This window comes from Marmota marmota, unplaced genomic scaffold (assembly GCF_001458135.2).
Source record: "Marmota marmota marmota unplaced genomic scaffold, marMar, whole genome shotgun sequence".
Lineage (NCBI taxonomy): Eukaryota > Metazoa > Chordata > Mammalia > Rodentia > Sciuridae > Marmota > Marmota marmota.
Genome location: NW_025999944.1, coordinates 4,271,081 through 4,293,090, shown reverse-complemented (window position 1 = coordinate 4,293,090; position 22,010 = coordinate 4,271,081). Strand labels below are relative to the sequence as shown.

Below are 22,010 nucleotides of genomic sequence, written 5' to 3'. Positions count from 1 at the left end.
AAAATAAAGATATTGTGTCCACCTATAACTAAATATATATATATAAACCCTCCCGACTACATGAAAAATGTATTGTAGAACAGAAATCTTAGTGATGGTCAGATGCACCAAGGAATTAGTTATGGGCCTAACTTACTACAGTCATTACTTTACATATGCATGTGTGTGTGTGTGTGTGTGTGTATGTGTAGAAAGTTGTAGATGGACACAATACTTTCATTTTACTTACTTTTTTATGCAGTGCTGAGGTTTGAACCCAGTGCCTCACATGTGCAAGGCAAGTGCTCTACCACTGAGTTATAACTCCAGCCCTGTAGTTATTACTTTTGTTCTTGGTATATTTATAGTAATCTTCAGAACTTAGAGACTTCAGTTCTTAAAAATTAGTATGAAACTAGAATGAAGGACTAAATAATGTTTGTGGTAATATTATGAATATGTCAAAGTTAATATTTTTAAGTTCTAGAAATGCTAAAAACAAAAAAACCTAAGGATGAGACCTATGAAAGGGATTCCAGTACCCAACGCGAAAGAACTCTCAGTGGCCAAATCTGGAACAATTTAAACACAGTAAATGCATAGTATTAGATTATAACCTATAATATGAAATAAGTATTATGTGTTCATACAGATGAATGAATGAATGGGGAGGAAGAGATAAGTTTCAAATATGAAAAAATTCTGAATAATTTATGTAGGTACTCTCTGCTCAGAAAGGTGAAGCTTAAACCCTCCATTCCTTGAATGTTGGCTGTGCTTAGCAATTTCCTTCCAGAGTACATTATATTCGGAGTGTGTAACTATGGTGGAGAAAGCTGACAAAGGATACCTTGACCAGATGATATGGATTATTATCAATAAATCATGTGAATAGGATGTACCCTTAATAATGCTGTGATACAAGTGGTCCTCTACTCTGGTCTTTCTGCCAGAAACCTAAAGTTATGTCGTGGTGGTGATAAAAAGCATCTGATGGTCCGAAATTGAGGTACATACTTAAAAGTCTCTGACCATTACTTACTCATCAAAAACAAGGAAAGTCTGAGAAACTCTCTCAGACGAGAGGAAGGACATAATGGACTAAGTGTAATATGGTACCCTTGATGAGAACCCAGAAGTACAGGATACTAGGGGGAAACCAGTGACATGTGAATAAATGTGAAAAACTAATGATAATGACCAGTATTGGGTCCTTTTTTTTTTGTACTATTACCATAGTAATACAAAATATAAACAGTGGGGAAAACTAGGTGAAGGGGTATATACAGGAATTTACTGTACCATCTTTGCAACTCCTCTGTAAATCTAAGACTATGTTAAAGTAAGTTTATGGAGAAAGATTCATCTTGGTTAACTCTTATGCTGTGTAGCTTTATTCCATAACAGTTGACTTCTGTTATAGTCTATATATTACTACTTAAAGCACAGTTGTTTCTAACTTTTCTGTATAAAAGTGAGAAAACACCTGCTCTAGTTTGAGTGTGATTTATATCCCAAGAGTGTTTTGGAAGCTTGGGTCTCCAGAGCCTTGTGTCCATTAAGAGTGGGCACCTAGGGCAGGGGGCATAGAGTGTGTTTAATTTGCCCAAGGCCCTGGGTTCAATCCCTAGCACACCCTCTCTCTAGAGAGCAAGAAGTAGAGTCTAGTGGAGATCCTTGGATCATGGGGAGGCATGCCCTTGGAAGTGAGAGTAACACAAATCCCATCTCAAATGTAGCAGGGTCCTGGTAAATGATTCAAGAATCTCTAGCATCAGCGTTTTGTCCTCCAGCAGTGCAGTTTTCTGCTAGAGCAGAAAGTGTTCTGCTTCCTTGTCTTCCTTCCATTCCCATTTCATCATTGATTGACTTGAAACTTACTGAAAGTATTTTTCACTAAAGAACCATTGTTCATGAGTTATAGGTTCTCTAGTGGAGATCTGTAGTCATAGGTAGTTTCACACCGTTTGCCAATGTGTTATCCCTTCAAGTCTTTTAATTATCCATACTAGAAGTTTCCGAGGAAGAGCATGTTATTTCTCTCCGGGCCTTATTTGCTTTTATCCGCCTCATGTGTTCTAAGTGTCTAGATAATGCATATGCTCCGTGAAAGATAAATCCTCTGAAGACAGGCATCTGTCTGTCTGTCTCCAAACAGACTTGGAGATCATAAAAATTAATTGACATGAAGCAGAGCTGTAACTTTATCTTGTGTCCTGTTGGTCTTACTTGAGGATTAGTGAAAAACCAGGGCTTAGACGGGGAAAGAGGCAAAAAGGAGAGGCAGATTTCAGGAATAATTAGGGCAAAAGGGTATCGACAGAGAAAGAACATTTGAGGTTTCTAACTCTGTAGAGAACTTAAAGACATTTTTATGCATTTTTATGGGCATTTTTATGCATTGACAGTTTTTTTGGATTATTTTAGTAGTTTAACTTCAGGACATAATGTTTCAAGAGTATTGAATGCTTCGTAACGCATCCAGAGAAGATTGAATGCCAAGCAGCCCATTAAAAATATGATAATCCTTAGAGGACCCTTGAAGGTTTTAAATCAGGAAAGAAGTGTGTAACAAGTAAGTAAAACATCAGATTAGGATTTAGGGTATCGGGGATGAGATTCCAGTGTCAAGATGGTGTTCTTTTCCTAAGGTATAGGTGACATATTGTGAAATTCACCTTTTTTTAGTGCACAGTGTTTCAAGCATTCACAAAAACCTAGCTACCACCACAATCAAGACCAAAGCCAAACTACAAAAAGTTCCAGGCCCCATTGTAGACCAGTATTCCACCTATATAATAGCCCCTTGCAACCACTGATCTGTTTTTTCTTCCTTTAGTTGTGCCTTATGCTTAATGTCATATAAATGGAATCAGAATATATAGCCTTTTGAATCTGGCTTCATTCATTTAGCACATTGAATTTTGAGATTCACCTATGCTATTGCTTGTATGAGTAGTTGTTCCTACTTACATTATTCAGTGCTGTCTCAAAGTATGGATATACCATATTTTATTTGTTTATTCCCCAGTTGAGGGTCATTTGGGTTGTTTCCAGTGTTGGGTGATGACAAAGCTCCAGATTTCTTTTTACATCCAGATTATTTTGTAAGCATTAGTTTTTATTTCACTTGGGTGAACACAGAACAAATTTAACTTAAATTGCTGAAGTTATTTTTCCCAAAGTGGATGATTGTGCCATGTTGCATTCCTATCATCATTAGGTGAGAGTTCCCGTAATTCCACACAGCACTGGGTATTACCCCGTTTTTCTTTCATGTTAGTATTTGAACAGCATGTAGTGATATCTCATTACTTTTATTCACTTTGTAAAGATCATCAAGGTTATTTTTGTGCTAATGGCTTTCACTTTGGTAACTATTCTGTAATTCCTTGTTTTAGTTTATACAAATAGTATCAAACATGTTTTGTAACTTTTTAAAAATTCAGTGACATTGTAGACAATCTTCTAGATAAAAGTTAATTTGTTATTTTTTATTCTATGCATATACATGGATAGCCTTTGTTAAAATACACACTAAAATAATAGTGGTTCTCTTAGAAGTGAGATTAAGGATGATGACTCTTTTTTTCTATACAATTTACTTGTAAAGTATTTAAAGTTAATTTTAAAGACTTATGATAATCTCATACTGTAAATGATCCTACAAAAATTGCTTTGTATATAAATATCTGATGACTAATTTTTAATTGCATGAATTTGCTAAGAGACTAATTAATTACCTGTGGTTATGTTTAAATAGTGGGATTTCAAGCCTTTCTTTTTCTTTCCTCTTTTATAAGTTGATTAGTTTATAGAGACCATTGTATTTTTTAAATACTTTGATTGCAATTCTGATTTTTGTCTTCCCTAAAAGTTATAGTTATCAAGTGGTTGGTTAGAACCAGTGTGGTTGTTAATTTTTAACTAATTTTATTAATTTAAATTAGAGAATGTGGTCTTTAAAATTTATAATTAGAATTCTTTGAGTCTTTTCTATTGCTGAATGTAACAAGTAAAACATCCAGAAGAAATGTATACTTTTTATATTGATATAAATTTCCTGTGTTTATCATTCATAATTTTAGGATCTATCCCTTTTCCCTCCCTGGTCCCATCTACTTTTCTCTCCTTGTTTAATCTTGTCAGTCACAAAGGGGGTGTGTCAACCTTCTAGATTTTTGTCAGCTCTATTCTTAATAACCCTGAAATTATCAAGAAAAATCTTTGAGCATATAAAGATTTATGACTTGAATTTTTAAACCTAGCTTTAATTGATACATATAATAGGAAAGACCTTTTTTACTATTAAATTCCTCTTTTTAAAAAAAAAACAATTTTGTCAGTTATTGGGGACATTATTGGTCCAAGTGTGGCAGTTTGCAGGACCATAAATTTGTTCCTTGGTCTCCATGACTTATAATATTCTTAAAAAAATGTTCATGATGCTGGAAAAAAAATTTTTAAATTTTCTAAGCCTGAAATCCAAACCTATATTATTACTATATAATATTATTATGAAGGGTTTCTTTGGAGTAAGCAGAGGGTATAGGTTTAATGGATAACCTATAGCTTACTGTGTAAACAAGGGAAGATTATATTTGAAGTACTGGAATTTTACAGAGTTCTTCACAATTTTGCAAAGTCACATCACCAATTCAAGGCTGCTAAAAGGCTTTCATTTGTCACTACTACATGCCAGTATAAGCTTGCACTTAGAATATGTATTAACCCTTTTGTGTTAGTTGTCTTACATAGTAGAGAATAGAGTATCATCTTGCTTGAGCATTTATATACATATTGGTCATCATTTTTTAAAATGTTTCCCATGTTTTTTCCACCCAAGGCTATAGGGATGCATGTTAGAACATTCGATGTCATCCCACAAGTCAGGTCTTGAGGGTTTTTTTTTTCCCCCTTGTTCCTTTTTACATCATTCATTTTTTATTTTATAACTAGGTCTTCAAGGTCATCTTTTCTGCTATAATATCTGGTCTATGAATCCTAGTCATCATATCTTCAAATCTTTCATTTCCAACTAACTTTTCAATTTGTGGGAGCAGGGGACAGTTCTAGGGATTGAACCCAGGGCCTTATGCATGCTAGGCAAGTGCTCTGCCATGAAGCCACATCACCACCACAACCACCCCCCCTTTTTTTTGGTCTTTTTTATCTTTAATTTCTGTCATTCATGTTTCATTTTTGAACATGAAACATATTTCCAATCGCTGCTTTAGATCCTTATCTACTAGGACCTTCATCATTTGTGCCATTTCAGGTTCTGTTTCTGTTGGGTGTTCTTCTGGTTGTAGTTCATATTTTCCTGCCTCTTCACATTCCAGGTAATTTTAAGTAGGGTGCCAGACATGGTCAATTTATGCTGTTGAATATATTGAATATTGGATTTTCTTCTAGCACATAGTTAAATTATTTGAGTTTAGTCAGATCTTTTTTTATTTTTTTATTTTAAGGTTTTTAGGAAAGCTCCACATAGGCCCAGATCCATGTTCAGCCTAAGATTCTCAAGGTAGATCCCTCCAACTCTCTGTACAGTATCTATCCTTTGGGTTACTCTACCCATCCTTCTGGCTACTTCAGCTTTCTCAAAATTCCTAGTTTCTGTCTCTAGACCCAGTGAGATTGGTGGTCTCTGGATTTTTCTGACTTACTACCTTGTCTTGGAAGCTCATTCCAGTCAGTAAGCTGCAGTGGATATTAGGGCTCGGTTTCTGTTCCTCCTCCTGTGGGCTCGCAATCCTATGCGCCATAGTGCCCATTGTCTGAAAACACTTGTTTCCTATATTCTGTTCACTTTTCTTCTCATTCAAAACTAGAGGAGACTGATTGCCTGGTTAAGCTTTATGGGAAATAAATTATTTGTTGTTGTTTTTTTTTTTTTTTTTTTTTTTTAAAGATTCAGTCTATCCAGAAATAAATGAATTTCCTTCCAGGTATGAAAGGTTGGGGCTAACAGTGTAGCTGGATAGTAGTGTGTGTACGCCTGTTTTTATTTTTAAAAAGGGGAGGCTTATTTAAGTATTTACAAGTTCTTTATTTCTTAGACTTTATTTCACAATTGATTATTTTGTTTTATTATACTCCTGGAGCCAATATATGGCTCACTCTCTTTTACTCCTTCTCTTTACTCAGTCCTGTACTTCATAATGATTTTCTTAAATGTATACTTAATCTTTTACTGGTTAACTGTTTATTGTGGCTCTAGTTCTTTCTTGTAAGCCTCTTTAGGAGGGTAGACTTTAGAACATGTATCACCCAGTGCTTTGAATGTAGCAGGTGCTGAATTAAGTACTCAAAACTTTACTGTAGGGAATAGGCAGTAGTTGCTTGTGGTCATTAGTAAGTCGTATAAAGATGTTTAATTCTAAATATTTTCTTGAACACAGGCATTTTAATAATGAAAAAGAGGCAATAAACTGAACATTTCTATATTATTCCACTGGTCATCATTCAGTGATTTGCAAAATCCTGTGCTGCTTCCTTATCCATATAGTTGTTCATACCTGCTAAATTTGAATACTGGCTCTGAAGCCTAATAGTTATGTGATTTTTCTTCAGCAAGTTATTTACTTTGTCTGAGCATCCCTTTGCTTTTCTCTAAATTGAAAATAATATCTATGTTATAGTGGTGTTATGAAGATTAATAGTAGAATTGTATATAAATATCGAGCACATGTACATCATGGTTGTACATGTCCCTGTGAATTGTTTTCTTTGACATTAGTTCATTGTCTTTGTATCCATACAAACCATATTTGTTAATGTCAGTGTCCAGATGCACAAACAAGGGTTGACATTTTCTGTAAATGGCCAGATAGTAAATCTTCAGTCTCCAACTACTTATAGATTGAGCTGGGTCCCAGTAAAATATCATTTACAAAAACAGGCAGTAAGCCAGGCACTGTGGTGCACGCCTGTGATCCCAGCAGCGCAGGGGGCTGAGGCAGGAGAATCTGTAAGTTCAAAGCCAGCCTCGGCAATGGTGGGGCACTAAGCAATTCAGTGAGACCCTGTCTGAAACAAAATATAAAATAGGGCTGGGGGTGTGGCTCAGTGGTCAGGTGTCCCTGAGTTCAATCCCCGGTACCACCCCCCCCTCAAAAAAAAAAAAAAACAGGCAGTGGACCATAGCTTTCCAGCCTGTGACTGTGGGTTACTCTTACATTTCTTAATTGTGTGGTTCTTTAAAATGTATATGTAGAGTAATACAGTTATAATCATATCTGTACATGATTGTTTCATTGAAATCATTTGGAACATAATTCTCAAATGGAATTTATAAAATCAATGAGTATCTTTGTAAAGTATCACGACTCTCAAGAACTGAAGGATTTAAAGAATGTCAAGGACAATTAATATACCGTAGTTATTTTTAATTATCATTTCTATATACTATCTAAATGTTTCACCTGTCTGAGTTTTAACATGAGCTCATTATATGTTTGAGCCCTTCCTTGGCTATCTGATTGTGTCCTATTCTGCAAAAAGAAATAGAGAAGGTAGGTGACAAAAAGGGATGACAATGAGGTAAAAATTAAACCAGTGATGCTGATATTATCTTTCCCACCACCATCACCAACAGTTACCATTCCACCCCCAAAAGAAAGTAATTATTCTGAGAGGAGGTTCTCTCTGTTTATTAACCCCATATTAGACTATTTTTTTAATAAGATTAATATAGGGTGGATTTTTTTTTTTTCCCATTGTAAAATACCCTCCTTTTTCTTTTTGCAGCACTAGGGTTCAAACCCAGGGTCTTACAAACGCTAGGCAATCACCCTACTACTGAACTGTACCTATAACAAAATGGCATTTTAAAAAAGTTTCTTGTGTAGTTGGAGATGGACAGAATTGCCTTTATTTGCTTATTTTTATGTGGTGCTAAGGATCGAACCCAGTGCCTCACATATGATAGTCAGGCGCTCTGCCACTGAGCTACAGGCCCAGCCCCTCAAAATAGCATTTTTTAATAAATCTTTTTAGGAAAGATTCTCCTTTTAAAAGCTGTTATTTTTCTTTGGCATTTAATTGTTGGTGGTTTGTGAAAATTCAGTTGATGTGTATCCTGTCATACTGGGCCAAGCATGAAGTTCAGTTTAAGACTCTAACATTGTTGTATCACCGTTTGCCTTTTAAAAGCATTTTATAGTTGCTTAAATAATCTTAAGGTATTCCCAAATATTGATAGTTTTTGTTATTCTTAAATTTATATTATCAGCCTAATCCTGTGTATGTAATAGTTTTCTTTTGACTTGAGTGAGTTGTTTAAATGTTCAGAATTCTAAGTAAGTTCTGTTTATTAACTTTTGAGGATAAAATTTGAATTTATGACTATTACAGTTCCATTTGAAATTATTTTTACATTTTCAATTTTACCCTCATTCTAGTAATAGCTGCCTCAAATATTTTATAGGTCATTTTTGGGTGTGGGAGTATGGTAGAGCAGTTGCATAGCATGCCTGAAGCCCTGGCTGTGGTCCTCAGCATCCCAAAATCAGGCAAACCCAAGTTTCTCAAAGATATATAGTTAGAAGATTAGCAAGATAACTATTATTTTGTATTTGATCATTCTCTCATAGAATGTTACAGAAGTTGTTGATTTCTTTGCATTCACAAATTTTAGTAAAATATTAATAAACCATTAATTTATTATTCGCTGTGCTTCTGTTTGTTAAAATAGTTTTAAGTTGGTTACTATGGGGGATTTGTTTCTTTTTTAGTGGATTAAAATATACTTGAAAGAACTTAAAATTCATTGTTTCTGTTGGTGAATTGATACATAGACTTGGAATTTGTCAGGAAACATGCTCAGCTCTGAAGTTAGTGAATTGGAAAACAAACTAATGTCTTTTGTTTTTGTTCTAATTATACAGCAGATATAATTTCTACAGTAGAATTTAATCATTCTGGAGAATTACTAGCAACAGGAGATAAAGGTGGTAGAGTTGTCATCTTTCAACAGGAGCAGGAGGTAAGTGTTTAAAAATTTAATATCTGATTTTCAGTTCCATCTTAACTGGAGCTTGTGTTGCACTGGAGAAGCTCAACAGAGGATGTTGGAATGTTTAAGAAGAGGTGTTTATTTATTGAGTAGAACGTTCAATATATAGATATTCTGGTTCTCTTAGCTTTGTGTGTATATGTATGTGTGTTGTTTCACTTTAAAAACACAACAGCTTTAATTGTAAAATGATTTGGTTAGAAAAGAGGGTGGAGTGGTTGAATAATCCAAGATTTTAACCAGTTTAGAAGCTTTGACCCTTGGGTTTCTCTTAATTCCATAAAGCAAATTTGCTTTGACCTCCTCTCAGCGCTTAGTTTGCTTTATGTAATTGAAGGTGGGAGGCTAGTTAAAAAAGCAGCTCAATTATTTTGATATTAGTTCATACTAAAACTGTTAGTATGTGATTTTAATGTAGAGGTTTAAATGCCAGTTGCACGCATATGCATGTAAATAATTTACAAGGGTAGTGCTAGCTTTTTAAAGCGAGTTGATTGGATATTGTTTCCTTTCCTCTTAAAGAAAGGAATTTCTCATTGTAGAATCTATGATTAAAGTGCAGTTTTGCTTTGTTTTTCACCTTAGGCACACTGATTGACAGGGTCTCTTACTAAAATTTTATGCTGAACAAAATTTGTCACACTGGATTTTCCTCAACTCTCCCTCCATTTGTAGATTAGAGTTTGACCTTTAAAATTAATTGTTATGAAACATCTACCCCTGTCTATCTATAATATTAAAAAAGAATTTAAAGTAATATGGATAAATAATAGATTTTTACAAATAGATGTCTAAATCAACACAGGTTTTAAAGGATTGTGAAATTCCTTAAATAAGCAAAGAATCTAGTAATAATACTACTACTTTGCACTTCTATAGCGCCTTTGACCTGAGGATCTCAAAGTGCTTTACAAACACTAATGAATTAATCCTCACAACACCCCAGTGAGGTAGGTAATTTAATTTTAAAAGAAATGATTAATAGTGTCTGATTAGAAGATGCACAAACACTAAATATGTCTCCTTTATTTTATTTATTTTTTTAATTTAATTTTTTTTTTGATTGGAAGAATAAGATAAATAAGACTCAAGCTTTGCTTGACAAAGAATGGTCTGGTGGGAAGGGGGTAATTAGTTTTCTGTTACTGTTTTCAAGCAACTAAAAACTTGACCATAGGTATCTTGAAATACTGAAGAGCTGAAATGGGACCTTAGAGGTCATTACAATTTCCCTTTATTGCAAGTGAGAAAGTTAGGATTTAAATAGAACAACCAGAAACCAGAACTTCTGACATGCTTATTAGTCTTTTCAATGTTTTTTGCTGCCTTTTGTGTTAGATAACCAAAATGTGTTAATTTTATTCTAGTTTAGAGCAGGCCTTCCTATAGACGTTCTTTGCCCTTGAAAGTGTTTTTTTGTTTTGTTTTGTTTTGTTTGGGTTTTTTAAATATTTTTTTAGTTGTGGACACAATATCTTTGTTTGTTTTTAAGAGAGAATTTTTTAATATTTATTTTTTAGTTTTCGGTGGACACAGCATCTTTATTTTTATGTGGTGCTGAGGATCGAACTCAGCGCCCCACGCATGCCAGGCGAACGCTACCCTTTGAGCCACATCTCCATCCCTGTTTATTTGTTTTTAATGTGGCGCCCCACGCATGCAAGGCAAGTGATCTACCACTGAGCTACAACCCCAGTCCATTGAATGTGTTAATAGCTCTCTACAGTTAGCCTTTGTTTTAAAGAAAGGAGTGTAGAGAAAAGCTTTTATAAATTAATTTTGCTTACCTTTGGTTAATCTCAAAGGATAATACACAGGTTTTACATTCTGAGGATTTCAGAGAGAGTCTTTATTTTCGTTGGGTTGTTTCACTTTGTTATTTTAAAATATAAGCTGTCTGGATTAAAAATTAACTTGAGAATGAAGTCATTTTCACTTTCAGTAGGTGGAAGTGTGTTAAAGTCAAACCAGATGTGAAAAAAAATGGCTAGAATTTAAGGAAAATGTGTCAAATTTTTCTTTAATAATGGGTTCAATAGGTGTAATCAAAATAATAGTTCAGTGTTTTCCTAAAGATTGTCAATTATATTATATTAGTTTGAAATTAAAGATGCAACATGTTACTGAAGTTGCTCAGTTTTACTTATGTTAGAAAATACGGCCCAAAATTTTATATTGAAAAAATAATAATTTCTGCTGGGAGTGGTGGCACACATCCTAGCAACTCCGGAGGCTAAAGTAGGAGAATTGTAGGTTTAAGGTCTGTCTTAGCAATTTAGTGAGACCTGTCTCAAAATAAAAAGGATTGGAGATGTAGCTCAGTGGTAAAAGCACCCCTGATTCTATCCCCAGTACCTCCTCTGACCCCCCCCCCCAAAAAAAAGAAAGAATAATCATTTTCTGTGATTCTTTACTGAAATCCCACTGAAGATTCTAAAATGCTAATATTTCAAATACATACTCTTTTAAGAAGAAATGAGCAGAATGATTTACTTTGGGGGAAGAGTCACTGGTAAGAAAAATTAGGCTTCCTTTATGTGTATCTGTCATCCTTAATCTTTTTTAATAATTCAAAATAGGTGGTGCTGGGGTAGGTCATTGGTAGAGCACTTGCCTAATCTTAGTATGGCTCCAATATCCATCTCCAGCACTGCAAAAAATTAAATAAAATCATTGTGTAGAACCTCAGTTAAGTAGCATATATTTTTAAAATTAATTAACACAAATATATTTTTTAGTGATAGATTAAATAACAATGATGGTAATGGTTGGATTTCCCCCCGAAACTTAATCTTGTTAGTAATTGATTTAATGCATTTTTACCTAATTAATTTTCCACGTTTTAAAGCCATGTCTTAATACATCCAAGAGCTTCTAATACGCTGTTGTCTATAGAATGCCATTGGTTATAATTGTGTGGACTTTACACACTTTGCCTCTAATTGTTAGGCAAAATTTTACGAATTCACTTGTATATATCTGTAAAATAGTGGTAGCTTGAAAAGTGGAAAGAAACTTACAGATGATCTTCCTATTCTTTAGCTCAATCTCAGGAATAGTTATATAACAAAGTTATATTATTTAGTTTAGTGACACAGCTCTGGGATTAGAATTTGGGTCTCTAATTTTTAGATTAGCTATTTTTTTAAAAAGTCTTGAATTTTTTTTTTTTTTAAATAACTTTATTTATATGTGGTGCTGAGGATAGAACCCAGGGCCTCCCACATGTTAGGGGATTGTTCTACCGCTGAGCCATGACCCCAGCCCTAGATTAGCTGTTAATGTTACACTCCAGTGTAGCTGCCACCTGACCAGTGGGTATTTCTTAGTGTCTGGTAATGATATAATACAATGGTGTTTGATCATTGTGACTTTATCCTTTTACCTGTGATAAGATTCCTTGATAAACTTGACTTTACTGGGGACCAAAAACCAAAATATCTTCACCACTCTTTTTAGTGCCCTTACTTAAGAAGAGGTCATACACTCTAGCAGAAAACTTGGCACATCCGATTTCAACATCTTTTAACCCATCTTTTCTGATTTGTTTCATCCTTCAGAAATAGCAGGTCTCCTTCCATGTCATCCTGTCGAGTGTCCATCTGTGTCCTGCTACTACTGCCTGTACATCTGTCCCCAAACCAAAATGTGAAGAAACTGAGTAGTTATTTAGTGGCTCTTCATTCAGTTCAAGTATATTTCAGACTGATAATTGCTTAATATTTTGACTGCCATTTAATAGTATTTTTATAAATAATAAATGCATTACACAGATTCTCTGTTGTAGAACAGGGTATGTGAGGAAATGGAGGCACAAAGCCAGAGAGCTTTCCCTGAGGTAGTCACAGCCATCATGTGATCAGTAAGTCCAAAAATGTGATAAATAAGCCAGTGTAGTTGGAGCATGTGCTGAAATGGGTGACTATCTTTTTTATTTATCTTTACCATTTATGATAGCTTTTGACAAAAAAAAAAAAAGGAGATGATGGAATATTTCCTTTTTGTTAATGTAAATATTAATGCAATTTTTAGACACTTGAAGAGCTGTAAAATATGTACTTTAGTTTTTAGAGATTTTTTTTTTGTGGTTTATTTGGGTGTTCAGATTAGGTAATGAGCAGTTGTTGAAGAACTTGGTTTCCTGCTGACTCTGGTTTACTCAGACTTTTCATTTTCTTGGAAACTTTCTAATACTCCTGGTAAGAAGCGTAGGGCTAGAGTTGGGCTTGAGGAGAAAGTCTAGGTGGGTAAAGTTCCTTTTTGGGTTTCTTTTTATATTCTTTTTGATTCATGTAAGATCTTTGATTCCTGTTTTCTAGGAGTGCTGGTAACTTTCTTGAATTTTCTTCTCTCTTTATTATGTTTTTGTTCTGTTTTGCAATGCTGGGCAAACACTGCAAACACGCTGCCATTGAACTACATATATCCCCAGACTTTTTCACCTTATTTTGAGACAGTGTTAAGTTGCCCACGCTGGCCTTTAAGTTACAATTCTGCCTCAGCTTCATGAATAGCTGGAATTATAGGCATGTGCCACTGTGCCTGGCTATGCTCTTTTGTTATCTTTTGGGACATTTCCAAAATTGCCTAACAAGATAACGAAGTACCCTTAAGAAAGCATGTTCAAATGGGTGTGGTGTCACACATGTGTAATCCAGTGGCTTGGGAGTCTGAGGCATGAGGATCACAAGTTCAAAGCCAGCCTCAGCAAAAGTGAGGTACTAAGCAACTCAGTGTGACGCTGTCTCTAAATAAAATACTAAATAGAGCTGGAGATGTGGATCAGTGGTTGAATGCCCCTGAATTTAATCCCCAGTACAAAAAAAAGAAAAAGAAAGCATGTTGTTCATTACAAAAGATAACAAGTATTATTAATATGCTGACATCCTTTCTAAATAATTTGGAAAGCTTAGAATGAGTCAACATGCAGTTTAGCAAAATCCAGTATCATTTATACAAAAGATGTTGACTTAGTTTGATGTTAGATAAGTGTAAGAACAAAATCTGCTTTCAGATAATGTGGCAGTATTCACTTAGCATGGTTTTTCCTATGTGTCAATCAGAATAGCAGATGTAGCAAGGTCCATGAAGAATGATTGGAGAGATCTAGGCTAAAGGGAAGAGAATACAAATAGAGCTTTGATGATTAAGGCTTCATGAAGAAAAAGAGATTGATTTATTTTGTATGTAGGAATAAATTCACAAGAGATAGATCCCCTAATTTTTCAGGAATATTGTAGAGAGAATACATGAGAAACTAAAGAAAACGCCCTTACACTTTGTTTCAAATCAGAGTTCCTATCTACAAAATAAGGTTATTTTTCCAGCTACAAGATTTTGACCATCTTTATTTTTCATTCATCCATCAGCCAAGGCCATGTTTTTCAGAACGTAAAACAATAGAATATCTGGGGCATGTATTTAAAATGCAGATTCCCACACTCCTCCTCCAAATTGCAAAATCAGAATTTGGCGCAGTTATGTAACTTCATCACTTCAGCTTTTTTAAAAGCCTTTTGAAAATGTCACCTAATAGAAAAGGTTAAAATTGTCTGCATTACAGTACCAAGATAATGAAAAAAGTTCCAAAATGCATCTTGATGCTTATATTTAAAATACTTCAAAACAGCTTTCTTAAGAATGGAGCATACAAGAGGAAGTGAGGGGAAAGGGAAAAATAATACAAGGGGGAGAAATGAATGACAGTAGAGGGGGTAGAGAGAGAAGAGGGGAGGGGAGGGGGGATAGTAGAGGATAGGAAAGGCAAGCAGAACACAACAGACACTAGTATGGCAATATGTAAATCAATGGATGTGTAACTGATGTAATTCTGCAATCTGTATATGGGGTAAAAATGGGAGTTCATAACCCACTTGAATCAAAGTGTGAAATATGACATATCAAGAAATTTGTAATGTTTTGAACAACCAACAATAAAAAATAAAAAATAAAAAAAAAAGAAGGGGAGGGCAAGCAAGGGTAATTGGATTAAAAAATGTTACAGTGAAACCCAATATTCTGTATAACTAATATGTACTAGTGAAGAAGAAATAGGGCTTTTAAATGAAGCCAAAATAAATTTGAAAAAAAATAAAATAAATAAAATTATTTGGTAATTTGAAAAAAAAATGAGCATGATTATTCAAATAAATTTATGATTTAAGTTAAAAAAAAAGAATGGAGCATAACATTTTTTTAAAAAGTGCACAAAATCCTAAGTGTGTAATTCATGATTGTTAATAAAACATACTTGAGTAACTCTCCCATGAATCAAGAAGTGGGATATTACCGGCACTCCAGAAGTTGCCTTTTGCCCTCTGTATCCCCCATACCCTCTCCTCCCAAATCAAACTATGAATTTGTTTTGCCTGCTTTGAATTTTATATGTATATGGCACATTTTACAGAATTTAAAAGCTGGAATTTATAGGGTTTTGCAGAGATTCCCCCCCCCCCCAATTTAATATTTTTTATTCTTTTTAGTTATGCATGACAGTAGAATGTATTTTGACATACATACGTGGAGTGTAACTTCCCATTCTTGTGGTTGTACATGATGTGTGGAGTTACCACTGGTTGTGTATTCATATATGAACATCGAAAAGTTACATCCGATTCATTCTACTGTCTTTCCTATTGCCACTACCCCTGCAATTGTGTGTTAGCATCCATCTATCAGAGAGAACATTCAGCCTTTGGTTTTTTGGGATTGGCTTATTTCACTTAGCATGATTGCCTTTAGTTCCATCCATTTACTGACAAATGCCATAATTTCATTCTTTTTTATGGCTGAATAATATTCCACTGTATATGTACCACATTTTCTATACCCATTCATCTATTGAAGGACACCTAGGTTGGTTTCATAGCTTAGCTATGGTGAATTAAACATTGATGTGGTTGCGTCACTGTAGTTTGCCGATTTTAAGTCCTTTGGGTATATGCAGAGGAGTGGGATAACTGGGTCAAATGGTGGTTCTGTTCCAAGTTTTCTGAGGAATCTCCATATTGCTTTCCAGAGTGGTTGCACCAATTTGCAGTACCACCAGCAATGTATGAGTGTACCTTTTCCCCCACATCCTTGCCAACATTTATTGTTACCTGTATTCTTGATAATCACCATCTGACTGTAGTGAGATTAAATCTCAGGGTGGTTTTAATTTTTGCAAAAGTTCTTAATTTTTGCAAAAGTTCTGTGGATTCTTTGGAGAGCCTGGTAAATTTTGTGAACTTCTAATCACATAAAATACATGAGATTATATAGGAAGCCATCTTGAAATTTACTTATCAATCTTTTAAAAAGGGGCTGGGGCTATAGCTCAGTGGCAGAGCACTTGCCTAGCATGTATGAGGTACTGGCTTGATCCCTAGCACCACATTAAAAATAAACAAAGTAAAGGTATTCTGTCCATCTACAACTACAAAAAAAGTTCAAAAATATTTTAGAACACTTTAATACTGTGATTTGTTGCCTACAGCCATAACCAGAGGAAATGTTGGATTTCAGCAATATGAATATGAAAATTTACCCCCACCTCTACCACATTCACGAAATCCCTAAGTTTCATTCTATGGATCTTTGAGGGTTGGTTCATCCATGAACCCAAAGTGCAGAACTCTGGAATGCAGTCTCCTTTTACCAGTAAAAAAAAAAAAAAAAAATAGTTCAGGCAACATGATTACTTAACTCTGATACCAGAGCCCCACATGTCCTTATTCTCAGCCCATAGCTTTGTGTACTTTGACTGGGAAGCAGTAACAATTTGTGTGCCAGACCCTCTGCAAGGTCTATAAATCTAATTTATACAACAAAATAAGAAAACATATTTATGCTTGCTATCTATGTCCTGATTTTGTTATAAATTTGAGACTTTAAAAAGTTAGGTAATGCTTCTAAGTTAGGTAATGCTAGATAAGTAAATAAAAGTTAATTCTCTATAACTTGAGATAAATATTCACACTGCTAGATGCTGGTTATAAAATGGGGGGCACCTTCTATTTGGTAATGAGACTAATTATAAATCACAGAAAAATCTTTAATAGTTATATCTAATGAGAAAGAGATTTAATCCTCAGACTTTAAAATATAGGTTGAGCATCCCTAATCTTAAAATGATAAATCTAACATGCTGTAAAATCTAAAACTTTTTGAGCACCAACACAATACCACAAGCAGAAAATTTCACACCCAACTTCATGTGGTATTTCATACTAAAAAAATGCACACAGGGCTGGGGTTGTGGCTCAGTGGTAGAGCGCTTGCCTGGCACAGTTATCTTAAACTCCATGTATAAGGTATATATGAAACAAATTTTGTGTTTAGACATGAATCCTAACCCCAAGATATTTTATTTTGTATATACCCAAATGTGAAATTTGAAACATTTCTGGTTCCCCAAGCATTTCAGATAAGGATACTCAACCTGTTGTACTCAGCCTATAGTTGCTATTATGAATGACCTCTTCCATAGTCAGTAAATGCCTTTTAGGGAATTAAAAAATTGATACTTCAACCAAAAAATTTGAGACTGCCTCTTTCCCCCTTTAGTTATTGTTTTTTTTCTTCAAGAATAAAAAACCTAAATCATTCCTTTAGATGAATAAAGACCTTTGTGTGTGAAAAAGGCTGATTTTTCTCAGGGAAATTTTTTCAAATTTAATTATATTTCACAACTCAAAACTTTTAGTTTTAGTTTTAGTTTTTGTTGCTGGGCGTGTAATCCCAGAGGCTCGGGAGGCTGAGGCAGGAGAATTGTGAGTTCAAAGCCAGCCTCAGCAGTGGCGAGGCACTAAACAACTCAGTGAGACCCTGTCTCTAAATAAAATACACAATAGGGCTGGGGATGTGGCTCAGTCGTCGAGTGCCCCTGAGTTCAATTCCTCCTACTTCTCCACCTGCCCCATCACCCCCACCAAAAAAAGTTCATGTTTTCTCAGATTGATATATGGCTTCTTTTGTTGGAACCTTGAATACAACAAAGTGTGTACTTGGGAGGAACACTTTCTGTTTTTGTAACTTCAGGGACAGGGTTTGATAAGCATGTAGTTTGGGGGTTGGCAGAAGACAGAAGGAAGCACTTCACAGAGATTAAAATGGTGAGCCATTGATCTGCAGTATGGATTTAATTGATTATAGTATCGTAGAATTTACTTGATCTTCTGGACATTTGGGTCTTTATTGCATCATTATTCATACATCTTTACACATGTTTTTTTTTCAGTAGATCACACTATGACATAAAATTACTAATTTTTGAAAGCGTTTAATATTAATAAATTTTGGGGGGCTGGGGATGTGGCTTAAGCGGTAGCGTGCTCGCCTGGCATGCGTGTGGCCCAGGTTCGATCCTCAGCACCACATACAAAGATGTTGTGTCCGCCAAAAACTAAAAAATAAATATTAAAAATTCTCTCTCTCTCTCTCTCTCTCTCTCTCTCTCTCTCTTAAAAAAAAATTTAAATAAGTAAACTTTGGAATAATGTCCTCCAGAAAAGTTATGTAAGCATGTACTTCTAGTATATGATTTTTGTTCATTCTTCCAGCACTACAATAGTAGTCATTATCATGTTTTACGTTTTTTTGTCAGTTTAAGGGGAAGAAACAACAAGACATAGTGGTGCACGCCTCTAATTCCACCTACTTGGGAGGCTGAGGCAGGAGGAACCAAGTCAGAGGCCAGCCTGTGCAATTTAGCAAGACCCTGTCTCAAAATAAATGAAAAAGGTTCAGTGTTAGAGCACTTGCTTACCACAGGTGAGGCCAGGGGTTCACATTCCCAGCATCACAAGAAAGGGGAAGAGGGCATTATTACTTAGTTTTGATTACTAATGTAGTCATATGTGCATATCTGCTAACCATTTTTATGTGAATTCTCTGTTTATGACCTTTGGCATCTTTTAAGAGAAGTGTTAATAGTTTTCCTAAGGGTTTTTAAAGACTTCTTATACATGAAAGATATTGCCCTGTTGCCCTATGGTAGTTCTGTTGTTTTGTTTTGTTTTGTTTTAAGGAACCTCTGTATAGTGGGTGCATAGTGTTTTCCATAGTGGCTACACTGTGTATGTGGTGTATTTTTAACATCATTAACTAAACATACTTAGAAAAATACACAGAACACTAGTACTTTTTCATATAACAAATATCTAGATTGTCTCAAAGTAAATAGGACTGGGCTGGGCACAGTGGCACATGACTGTAATCCTAGCAACCTGGGAGCCTGGGACAGGATGATCACAAGTTCATGGCCAGCCTCGACAACTTAGGGAGGCCCTCAGCAACTTAGTGAGACCCTGTCTCAAAATAAAAAATAAAAAAAGCTGGGGATGTAGCTCAGTGGTAAAGCACCCCAGGGATCAATCCCAAGTAATCCACTTTACCACCAAAAAGTGTCATGACCCTCTGTGATGTAAGAGTTTATGTTTCTTAAACAAAATTCAGAAAACTTCTTTGATTTTGGGTGACGTCTTTTTTAAGTGGCACAATGTTGAACACACAAGATTGTTTTTCTTCTCATTCACTTGCCGTACTTGATTCATGCAGAGAACAGTGCTGTCCTGATCATTATAATCTAAACGCCCCCTGGCCAAGTTGTAGGAAAGTCCTATGCTGGCTGAGGGCTCAGCTTTCCCAGTCTGCTGTACATCGCCACTCGGGGCCACTCGGGCATCTGTTTGTTTTCTGTTACTGCTCCTGTCATCTCTGCTGTTAGTCTTTGTCCTATGAGTATGTCGTTAGGAATTCTTCTGTAACTTAGTGGTGTTTCAGGAGAGGAGAGGCTAATATGTGACTGACATCTTTCAACTTTTTTAGACATAATTTTCTCCTTGTGTGATGTATTTGTGATGTATTTTTGTTTCCTGTTGTGAATAGATCGTGCTTCTTGCAGTCCATTGCAGTTGCCAAACTCCTTGAAATTTTGTTTCGACCCATTCTTGAGTTTTCAGAAGGATTTTCTTCTTTTGTTTCTGAACATATTTTCATACATTGTTCTTTCTTTACTCCAAAAATATATTGTATGTTTCGCCCTTGCTCTTTACATTGGTGACCTGAGTTGTGTGGACCTTGATCAGTTTTTGCTTTTGACTCAAGTTTAACTTAAAGTTATTTGAAGGTGGGGATTCTGTGTTAAATCTCTGTCCCACCTAGGTCTTAGTAAACATGGTACTATAGACTGTAGTCCCTTAGACAAGTGTTTAATAAGTGTTTAATGAAAAGACAAAGTTCAAAACAGAATATATAAAAAATTGAATTGCTACTTTATATATTGCAGTTTTTTGGTATATAATGAAAAATCTTGTGAGACTGGGTTAGTAATGTTAGGTGTAAAATTTACGGCATTTCTTCTGAAGTGTATATATTTATGGTAATGAGACCAAAGCTCTGAATATGATTTTTATTACTCCCTGCAAATCTCCAAGGTGGCTTAAGTTCTGTGGTATGCTTTGTATTAATGTCAGCAAACCTACTCCCTAATAATTGATACTGTTATCCAAGGACTCCAATATAATCGTGTCCATGAATGAGCAATCCAGATCATCAAGTTATTGGGGGAAAAAATAACCTGAAACTTAATCTAATAAAGGTTTTCTTTTGATATGGAGACTAATAATAGGATTTCTTCTTCGTCTTCTTCCTTTTTTTTTTTTTTTTGGTGGTGCTGGGGATAGAACCCAGGGCCTCAGACATAATAGGCAAATGCTGATGAGTGAGCTTAAAAAATTCACTTGATAACTTATGTTTATTTAAAATAGTTGTCCATCAGTAATAACCAGTTATTCTTTGTTTTAAACTATTTTTCCATTGGTTCTTTTTTTGAACAATTTTTTTTGATCGGCTATTTAATTATGTAGTCAGAAGATGAAATTGTAAATATTATTATAATTCTCATTTTTTACTGAGGTATTAAGTGTTAACTGAAAAAGTTTACAAGTAGTACCTTTATTCAACAATTTAAATTATATTTTTTCAAGCTGATACTAAATGAAATAAATCATCAGTATGTATAAGGCTTATAAGAAGATAAGAAGGGTAGTTTAAGGGTAAGCACTTGTTGGTGGAATGGGAAGGATGTTGCTGGCTAATGCTGAATGTATATTTAATCAGTAGCCATGTTCTGTGTAACAGTGGTCTTGGGATAGCCTGTTGAATCTGTGTCTTCTGCCTCCCCCTCTTTTCACATAAATGTAATGAGGTCATTGCATTTCTGAGAACTTTTAAGTCTTTTCAGCAGTGAAATAATCAAAAGACAGGCATCAGAAAGGATAAGGGAAAAAACATTAAATAACAGGTGGGAATTGACTCCCTAAGGTAGACAAAGTATAGCCTCAGCCAGCTTTTTCTGAGCAAGCTTTAAAAAAAAAATCTGTTTTTTCGATAAACTTCATAATTATAAATGTTCAGGATTGTTGTTTTTATCAGTATGACTCCAAACTATGTAATGTGTAATTGTAAATTAGTAATTCGATTAATCCACTCCTTGCCCATTGAATGAAGCTTATTTATTGAGCTTTAGCCCCCCCCCAAAGCTTTCTTATTTATTCCTTAACGACCTTTAAATGAAGAAAACAGAATATAATTGTATTTAAGATAAAGATAACTAATGGACTATCCAGGATTTGCAGGATGTGTTGAAATTGATTACATATTATTTTGAAATATTAATCAACAATGATCCAAATATTTTTGTTTTCATTTTAGAACAAAATACAGTCTCATAGCAGAGGAGAATATAATGTTTACAGCACCTTCCAGAGCCATGAACCAGAATTTGACTACTTGAAAAGTTTAGAAATAGAAGAAAAGATCAACAAAATTAGGTGGTTACCCCAGAAAAATGCTGCTCAGTTTTTATTGTCTACCAATGGTAAGTGCACATGTCCTCTTCAATGCCTACTGCCTGAATCTGTCCCACAGGGCTGCTCACCTTTTCCAAGAGGGCTCATAATAAGAGTTCTCTGTGAAGAGACATTAAGAAACTCCTCTCTACTTCTCTCTACCTCCCTCTCCCTCCCTC

General features: G+C 35.0%; 1 protein-coding gene across 2 annotated transcripts in view; it reads left to right on the top strand.

Moving 5' to 3' along the window:
- Positions 1–22,010, top strand: part of Ppp2r2a (protein phosphatase 2 regulatory subunit Balpha) — a 64,304-nt gene that overhangs the window by 29,824 nt on the left and 12,470 nt on the right. For both annotated transcript variants that reach the window (XM_048801557.1, XM_048801558.1), the window contains exons 3-4: positions 8,871–8,968; positions 21,695–21,860. In XM_048801557.1, the coding sequence (XP_048657514.1) occupies positions 8,871–8,968; positions 21,695–21,860 (264 nt within the window). The remainder of the gene's footprint in view (positions 1–8,870; positions 8,969–21,694; positions 21,861–22,010) is intronic.